Below are 9,962 nucleotides of genomic sequence, written 5' to 3'. Positions count from 1 at the left end.
GCCTGGAAATGGAGAAGCGCCAGATTGCAATCTCCTCCTCATCGGAAAGAGATAAAGGTACCTTCCCAATAGACACTCCTTGTTCTGAGTCTGAGTCCTGTCAGGGAAAAGACACTAAAAGAGCAAGTTCTGAGTCTTTCATCCCAAGAGACTGTAACAGATACCTTCTTTCTGAGTCTCCGGCTTGTTACAGGGAAGGCAGCAACAGAAACAACCTGTTCTGAGTCTGAGCCCTGCATGGGTGAGACGATAGCAGATCAACCTCGGTTCTGAGCCTCGGGCCTGTGAGGGAAGAGGCAATAACAGATTCGACCACATTCTGAGCCTCCGGCCTGTGAGGAAAGAGACAATCTATGTTCAGACTTCATTCTGAGTCTCCGGCCTGCGTGGTATGAGATAGAAAGGGATTCAGCATGTCCTGAGTCTCCATCCTAGCGAGACAAAGCGGATCGACCAAGTTCTGAGTCTCTAGCCCACAGAGGCAGAAGACACACTGACATTTGCAACAAGGTTAAGTTCCAGAGAGCAAACCTTCACCTCAAAGTACTTTTGCTTGCGTGTTCCAGGCAAGTACCTTCTGCACCTATTCCAAGGCCACATCTGCGTGTTCCAGATTTTAGGAACCTTTGGTGCTCCAGGAGATCAGCATCCTACAGTGCTTCGTGTTCAAGGCTATTTAAATGGATTCCTGCTCCTTTCCCCACTGCATTGTCACCGCTACCGGACTGCTCACTTGACCACAGAGAACGTAAATATCACTTATCCAAACCTCTTCCAGAGACCTTGGCATTGTGGTATATTATCAATAATTGATTTTTCTAATTTACATTAGATATTATAGCTGATTGCAGTTTATAGCATATCTTTCATGTATTTGTTTGATGCATAATAAGGTTCTTCATCTCACTGCCAGGTGCCCATAGCTGGAGGAGCGGTCTCTGGCCATCAGGAGAAAAGTAAAAGGCCATCCACCATTATGTCTCCTTTCTCTCGCCTCCTCTGTCCTTACCCCAAGGTGTTGCCACAACCGCCTTGACACAGGCTTTTATTCAACAGAGTGGTCAAACAGGCAGGGTCAAATAACAGCAAACAGGTACAATCCAGGGCGAGACAAAAGAGTGCTCCAATAAACAGGCGAAGGTCAGGGCAGGCAGCAAACAATCATATACAAAGAAACAGTCATGATCAAAACACAAAGGCAAGGCAAGGAGAGGCAAGGCAACAAGGGTAGTAACACAGGAGAACACGGCAATGTTACAGGCTAACAATACTGAGCAATGAATGAGTGAAAAACCAGGCTATAAATAGGGTGAGACTGATGGAGGTAACAAGACACAGGCGAATGCAATAAGTGATGAGTCCGGCAAAGGATTATGGGAAATGTAGTCTGTGAAATTGGCAAGAGTCAGGGGTGGAGTGCCCTCTGGTGGAGTTCATGGGCACTCCAGGTGGAGATCGTGACAGATACTAGTAGGGGTGGTGATATACTATTAGGGGTGGTGTGGTGAAGTGAATAAAGATCTGGGCTGATAAATGTAAGGTTGTAGTTTCAAACCCCACAAAGGATTATTCATAAACTATCATAGATGTGTCCTTGAGTGAGACACTTAACATAAAGTTTTTTCAAAGGGACTGTTCTTATAAATGTGCCTTGTAGGTCACTTTGAATAAAAGCATCACTTTGAATTAAAAAGCATTTCCCAAATGCAAACAAATTATTGAATTATTCAGAATTCTGTTACTTATATAAATTCTGCAGATATAATCTCTAAATCAAACACTTTCTGATGCAAAACCCGAGCTTTTAAACTCAACTGTGCATTGCTGTTTTCAGATGAGAGATGTTTATAGAATTGTAAAGTCTTATGAAAATGATAAATCCTGCATGAAATCATGACATCAAATATTCTGTTTAGTTGCGCAACTTACATTTAAATTGGCTTCTTAACGTGTTACATAGTCATTATTGACTGAATTTCAGAGATAATTTTATCAGATCATGTAAACATTGCTGAATTTACATCATATTAGGCACATAATGTCAACTCACAGACTTTAGGTGCTTAAATAATTCATCCTTTGTTTAGATACAGGATGAAACAGCACAGAAGTGCCAAACCAGAAGCAGATGTCTAGTTCTAACCTATCTTTTCATCCTTCCTACTATGTATGGGCTTGGATACCCTTGAACTTTTGGCTTGAAAATTCATTGTTAGTTGACTAGTCCTCTGGAGAAATAGCTGCTTATTTGCTGTTTCTTATCTGTGTTGATGAGGATAGAAGTGAATAGAAGTGAATGTCCATGCAGTTGAGATGATGCAGCTGAGAAATTAAAGTGTGCTTATCTCCATTGCCAGATTCATGCTGCATTCAGTGTACGAAATGGTCCAGTAACATGTGCTGATGACTTCTGTTCAGTTCTGTGACACTTGATAAGTTTTATGGCAGTAGAATTTGGTCTTTTATTTGAATACTCTAAATTAAAATTTAATTGAATTCAAATTTAAACTCAGCAATGCGATTTACTTTTAACTTGCTTTGTGAATGCAAAGTGCTCTAGGTTAACTTTATTTTCCCTTTCATGTAATAAAAATAGGACAGGTTCTTGTATTCTGTATTAACTTTTTTCTGTCAGACTTTTGTTGTACCAGTTCAGTTGTGGTTGGAGCTGAATTCTGCAGGACAGCCCTGCATTGAACACCCTTTATGTAGAACAGAGAAGTATTTGAGGCTAAGCATATCCCATCATTCAATATGTTCATGTGCCCTGAAATCAAAAGAATTCTAATAAAACTTTGTGTAAGTTAAATTAATTAGATATTGCATATTATGTGGCAGTAAAATGTAAAGTGTTGCACATTTTTATTGGTAGATATGATTGTGTTTTTTTTTTTTTTTTTCTAAAATGATTGTAACTGCTTTTTATCACTTATTAGAAGCATCACAATTACTAAACTGTGTTGTCTGTTACATATAGTTGGTTTATTTAAGGGCAAAATATTGAAATTCAAAATATAGAAATAAATCTCAAAGGAATGTGATGTAAGTAGACAAGCGATCAAGTGCAAAGACCACCTGTGTGGATACTGAGACAGTCTCCAAGTACACATGAAGTCATATGATCCATGACAAGTCAACACAAACCATGGTCATTTGCCCTGCTGGTGGATGCTGTAACAACACCATCTGATTCTAAAAACTGTCTTTTTCCATTGACTGACCAACATATATTTCTAATATTTCATAATATGTTAAGTTGAATGGGAACACTTTACTTGCACTTTTATTATTATTATTATTATTATTATTTAATTGTATTATTATAATTTTTTGTAGACCTTCTTGACAAGTTGACTGGTGGCAGATCTAACTGACTAGTCGATCATGATGTATTTCTCTTCTTCCTTTTCTTGAACCTCAGCGCTACCTTATTTCTTCCTCTTCTTCTTATGCTGTTCATGCTGTGTTCTCTCAGTCTGTCTTTCTCTCCCTCCTTTGGATTTCGAATCATGATCGCCTCTGCTGCAAAGAAAACTCCACCTACTCACACACGCACACACACACACACACACACTCTCTCTCACTCACGCTCTCTCCACTCTGGTCCCACATAAATAAATAGCATCAGAAGGATGTGGGAGAAGAGAGATGTTGCTTCCAGTGGAAAAAGAACAATGTTGAGGCAACTCTCCCCTGTTTATCTTCAGCGCATGCTTCCAGTCTGGGGATTACAGGCACATTCCCTCTGGATTTCTTGCCCACTGATGGATGCTATGTTCTGACGACGTTCCTGCCGTACCAACAGCGAGGACTACTGGACTTGTCTCACTGTTTCTACCTACCTGCCAGAGAGCCACTGATCTAGCTAGGCAGAGGAGCCCATGGAGTCCATCCCTGTGGTAGATGGTCCACTTTATATTTGTGCTTGGCAATAGACAAAGAGGCAAAGAGATTAGAAACATTGGCAACCGATCAGCTGTATGGTTTTCTGACTATCAAGGCTGTGATTTTTGGCATCTGATAAAGAGGTAGGACTTAAAAAAAATACTTCACGATTTAGTGATTTCTGTGCTTTTGAATGCACTTTTTGTACTTTCGTTGCTCATGATGGTTCTGCAAATTCGGAATGTGGTATTTTGGAATATCTTCAATGCATTGCACATAAAATCAAAAGATTCAAAGTTTTGATACCATATGAATTGATACCTTCCACCTTTAATTTTTCCATAGCTGTGGTGGAAACTAAAAGGACCCCAAATTAGGTCCTCAATGCCAAAAAATGGCTTCAGTGGGTTAGAAGAGACTTAAAGACATTCAAGAACCCTTATTGCAGCTATATGTGTTGCTTTAGACTTGCTGAGCAGAACCACATGGTGATTTCTTGCAATATTGTGGTTGCAGGTGATGTGTGATGCCTGCTGAGGTAGCTCATTACTCTGAGCCAAGAGACTGAGGCTACACATCGGCTGAAACCAGTTTTGTTGCTCTGCCAAAACATCTCTGTCACACTCACAAATGCCAAACACGCCATGGCGTATTTCCCATCCTCAATGGCAGGCTGTTTTTTCTGGTTTCTGTAAAAGTTGTAGTGTTGTATGGCAGATTCTTTTGTGCTCAGGGAGTTGTCGCTGCATCTCAAGGATCTGCTGTTGACAGAAGGCACCTTTTGTCACATTGGTGTCCATGATTTCTTGTTGAGTGTCATCCAGCCTATATCCACTCTCCTACCCACATGCCTCTTGAATCATTATATTCCCCTTTTCTCCCACTTAAGAAGGTACTTCTTGATGCTAAAAGTCATTGTGGAAGTGCGCAGGCATCTTAAATGTGTACTTATAGGGCCAACTGTGCCAATGATTAGCTTGTAAGCAAAGACAGACTAAAAATATGTAGAAGGAATCAGTTGTGCTAGAGATCTAATGAGCACCTGATGGCAGGTTGGCCAGGGATGGAAAAATCCCTCCATAGATTTGAACAGAATTAATTACCAGAGAAAAGGAAATTAGCTGGTTTGCTCACCTGCTTGTGACTTGCACAAACCTGAAGCTGAGCATGGCAGTTGAAAATAGGATAGCTTTTCAAAACCATCATGTGATTGCAACATTTATAGAATGTATATTTTGAGAAGAAAAATTTTAAAGAAAAATACGTTTATAAAATGCTCTTTAACTTTATTTTTGCATTAATATACAAATATTGTTATCCTGAAATGCTTGAGCTGTCTTGAGTCAATTAAATGTATAACTTAATCAAGTCGGATACAGTTAAACTAGAAGTACATGAAGGTCAGTGTTACATTATGACATTCTATATAACTCTAACATTTGATGAATATAAATACAAAATTATATAATGTGAATAATTAAACAACATATCTTAACAGATACTAGACATATTTTAAGATTTTGAAGGACAGGCTTTAATATTGACATCAGACTAAATGGAAAGACATATCAAGCTAGACAAATAGGAATTGAATGGACATATTAAAATGTATGCTTTATGCATATATAAAACTCAAAGTAACACTTACTGAATGGAAAACAACATCAGTGAAACACAGTTTAAAAACACATTTATCCACCCTTTAATATTAAAAGTTATGGCAAATGGTTTCTGGGATGCCCTCTGACCATTCCTCCATATGCTTTCCAACAGCCTAGAGGCAGCTGATGCATTAATGCTGAAAGGTAAATTGTAATATTGCTCCCAACATTGCTCCCAAATAATAATAATAATAATAATAATAATAATAAAAACATGGATACATTTTCTCAATAACTTCTGTTACATTTATTAAATAAATGTAAATAATTTACAATTATCCCAGTTGTTCCCTAAGGCTCAGCTGTACATTTCAGTCCCTGCTGCTTTCTTTAACTTGTGTGAAATGAGTTCCTGTTAAAATCCTTTATATTAGCGTACAAGCTAAGTGCCACACAGCACATCTGCAAAAGGGCTTCTATAGTGATTATTAATTCTGTTTGGGTGGGAGGCATGTATATCAACAGCTGACTCCACAGAGACAGGAAACGGGAGGATTATTTGTGCACTATAATTAGTCTACTACTAGCTAGTTTGCATTTGATGTGTTGAGAAGTGAAAAAAAAAAGGCTAAAAGGAGGGCAAAACGAAATGAATATGTAAAAAAAAACGAAACAATCCGTCGACATTGTTTTGAAGTGGTGCAGGAAAAGTCAAGGCAGGATGTGAAGCCAGTAGGAGCTGGGTCTGTGCATACAGATCTGTTTGAATAAATATGTAAGCTGAGCCTACAGGACTATGATGCATTAAAAATGCAGACACATTTGACTCTTAAGAAGATCCTCAGAAATGTACACCAAATTTGGTTTCTGTCATTTGCGTTTCAATTCAGCTGAACGCACATGTGGGTGCACATATTTACGTAGGTATGTGTATGTGTGAAATTGTTTTGATTTTGATTATTATTATTATTATTATTTCACAAACACAGGTTGTCTTTCTTACTGTATGTTGTGTCATGCTGATGCATTTGGACGGGTATTTAAGCCGCCTAGAGCAGATGCACTACAAAAACTTGGTTTTCTTGTCAAATATAAATATTTATCAACTGCTCTCTCTTATTTATCAAAACAGTGGTAAAGTCCCTGGTCACCAATACAGGTGAAACGGAAAGTTTTGATTATCTGTAAAATAACATCTGTTATTATCTGTTGTTAATAATAATAATAATTATTTTAACCAACATTTTAATTGATACGTTACCCTTCATGTGAGGTCTTATGTTTGCCTTGGGATTTATTCAGGAGAACAACGTCTGACACATCTGTCTCCCATAGCGGAGAGCATGTGAATTAATTTTGACTGCCAAAATGGTCAAATGTGTCTATTAAAATGCCTCTACTTCCTGTGAAAAGAAGTCCTTCTCTGTTTGGTTATTCAAATCCGTTATCTTGCACAAAGCTGTCCAGCTGCTCAATATAGGAGAATGAAACTTCTGTCAACCTCCCCATCTGTGTCACAGAGATGCTTGTACCTTTCGGAAGGCGCCACATGAAGAATCGTCTCCCACGTACACACGTCTGGGCCCGTCGAAAAGCGGCAAACATGTGGGTGCAAATGCTTTCATTATTTGATTGCCATCTTTTGTGTAACGCCTGCTGAATTCTTGGCCATAATAAATGTGGCACATGGGCCTCAGGCATGGCATTAAGTGCACAATAACTCTGCGTATCGTTTTGATGCAGACCTGCACAGCTGCGCGACTGAGATCTGGGGCTCAGCTTAAGGGTGATCCTCCATGACTGACACAATGTAGAATAAGGGTAACCTTATTATACTGCCAACATCTATTTTCCTCCAACTCCATGATTTGCAGGAAAAAAGGGTGCAAATTATACAGTTTGTAGGGGTCTCACCACCTCAATTAAGGTTTGATCAACCCCAAAGGATGTCAAAACAAAAACTTTGAGAATTTTAAGTGTCTTAAACCTACAAAATAAGTACATCGCAAAAAAAAAAAAAAACTGTGTTAGGGAGCTACATACAATATGGGCTGCATGGGACAATTCTCGACAGATCCTTGACCCTTCTGAAAGCATTTTTTTTTTTTTTATAATGAGCCAATGGGAGCCCTTTGTAAATACACAAATAGTCAGGGGTTTATGTATATTTTCAAGCATGTTAATGTAAGCAAATGGATTATGGATAATATTGTCTATGTGAATGATGGTCATATTTACCTGCTGTATGGTTGGCTGCATTGACTAATGACTGTAATGACTAATGACTAATTTTTTTTAACCCTTTATTCTTTAGCGTTGAATGGTTGATTACGTGTTGTGTTGCATCGCGCCGCATAAACATAAAACCATGTCTGCATTTGTGATCGGAGAAATGACAAAGAACAAGTCCTACTCTACACTGCCCAAAACTCGCGTTTGAATCATCAATTCTTTAAATATAAAAAAACGTACTTGCAGTATGTGAGTCAGGACAGCCGGCATTGTAGTCTACTCTACCGAATAAAAGTTACGCCTTCTTTCTCTGCATGAACATTTGGGCGGCGTTATGCAAATCTTCCCACATCATGACGTAGATATGTGGGGGTGTGTTAGAACGAGTCGTTTTAGTTAGGCGTGGCTGACTCAACTTTTATAAAGAATATTTCTTTTGATTTTAAACTTTAGTCTTTGCAACTTTACAGATCTTCTTTATGCACCAAGAGAAAACACTCCAAAGAGAAAAGAAAAATTGAAATTGCATCATATGACCCCTTTAACATTCAAACAACGGATTACACCTGCAAACTGCAGCTATTTTTGTTTATGTGAGCACAATTTTATTATCAGTGGTGTACAAAATCAGAATCTGAATTCAATCTATATATGTAGCAACACTCATTTTATTACGCTAAATCAGTAGCATTTTTATTGTATAATAAAATAATCTTTTTACAAGTCATTAAGTCCCGATTATTTAAGCCAGGATTGTGTCAAAACGTATACACTACCATTCAAAAGTTTGAAATCATTATGATTTTTGAGAGAACAGCTGATAAAAAAAAAAAGAAAAAGAAAAAAAAACACGATTTAATTAAATATGATTGAACTGACAATCTTCGGAATTAATAGTCTAGGCTGTCAAATACCCACGTCTCTATATATGACTTTGATCTCCACACAGTTTGTCTATGTAATTTGGGAATGTCTGAAATATATTGGAGTAACTGCTGTCTTGTGCTCTTACCTAGACCCATATCATGGTTCAGCAGCACCTTCAGCATCAGGTGTCCTGTCTTAACTGCTGAAGCCTGTCGGATTTGTTGCTGAGAGGCTTTTTTTTTTTTTTTCAACCACAGAAAATGTGTGCTAACCAAATCTATAAATAACAAATCAGAAATACACAATAGTAGCAACATTGATTGCTAATGTCCTTCCCTACTGCAGCTGTGCTGACTCAGAAGCTGCCAATTTTTCTATATTATTATGGCACTCAATCAGATGTCTGCTTTAAAGTTGTTGATGTGACCGAATATCACAAATGCTTAAAAAAAAAAAAGTGAAATGCAGTTCACAACCCATTGATTCATCCCCCCGTACTACATTTCTCATTGAAATATACAAATCCCATGAAAAAGCAGACTGTACTGTTGGGAATGCTTTAACTTTACAAATGACATTTCTGCACAAACTGGAACGTCTATGTGGTCCTATGTGTTCTCATCCCTAGATATTACAACACTCACTTTACAATGTCCTGCCCTATCACACAAACATCTCTAGCCAAGATCCTGCCAGCTGCCCCCAGGATCTTCTCAGCCTAATGGAATGTAGTCTTCTCACACAGCGGCACACTCACAGAGCAATTACGCTGACAGATTAATTTAAGGCCGGCCGCAAGCTCTGGCAGTGGACAGACAGTCCATTCACCCTTCATCAGCCTCGCCGGCTTTCTCACTGTACAATATCCCCAACAGGAAATTATGATTTCAGTCAGAAAGAACAATAAGGACTGTATCAGATGCTGGATGGATGTCATCGTGTTGTCCTCAGCTGAAGAAATATGTTATGCAACTATCACGAGGCTCTTTTTAGCCAATTTGAGGCTGTCTGGAGCCACCTGGCAGGTTGAGTGCTGAGCTTTCAGTAGCTCTGTCGTTTGTCTTGCTCCTTCTTTTTCTGTTTGTTCAGTGCCACAGATACTGAACAAACAGATCCCTTGAACCATAGCACTCTGCGTGTCCATAATAACACAACACAAAGGTTGAAAAGATGGGAAATTCAGGTTTAAAACCCCCACCTTGAGTACTTTAAATAAGATAGTCAGACAGTGAATGGTCGATAGCTATCTGTGTCCCCTATTAGGAAATATCTACCCATGGTTCTCTTTTGTGAAAAAAGTTTTGTGTCTCATCTTCAATGAGAAAAATGTGTGACAGGACTTGGGAAAAATGGGTGTTGTGTATCAGGACGTAGCCA

General features: G+C 38.6%; 1 protein-coding gene across 1 annotated transcript in view; it reads left to right on the top strand.

Annotated features, from left to right (window-relative positions):
- LOC107687204 (sterile alpha motif domain-containing protein 3-like) overlaps positions 1-1,036 on the top strand; it is a 25,834-nt gene extending 24,798 nt beyond the window's left edge. Inside the window, exons 5-6 of the mRNA XM_016484431.1 lie at positions 567-748; positions 914-1,036. Of these exons, the coding sequence (XP_016339917.1) occupies positions 567-748; positions 914-1,036 (305 nt within the window). The remainder of the gene's footprint in view (positions 1-566; positions 749-913) is intronic.
- Positions 1,037-9,962: the final 8,926 nt, after the last annotated feature.

Source organism: Sinocyclocheilus anshuiensis, unplaced genomic scaffold (genome assembly GCF_001515605.1).
Source record: "Sinocyclocheilus anshuiensis isolate Anshui unplaced genomic scaffold, SAMN03320099.WGS_v1.1 scaffold1961, whole genome shotgun sequence".
In the NCBI taxonomy this organism is placed as follows: domain Eukaryota; kingdom Metazoa; phylum Chordata; class Actinopteri; order Cypriniformes; family Cyprinidae; genus Sinocyclocheilus; species Sinocyclocheilus anshuiensis.
This window is presented reverse-complemented; position numbering and strand designations above follow the sequence as displayed.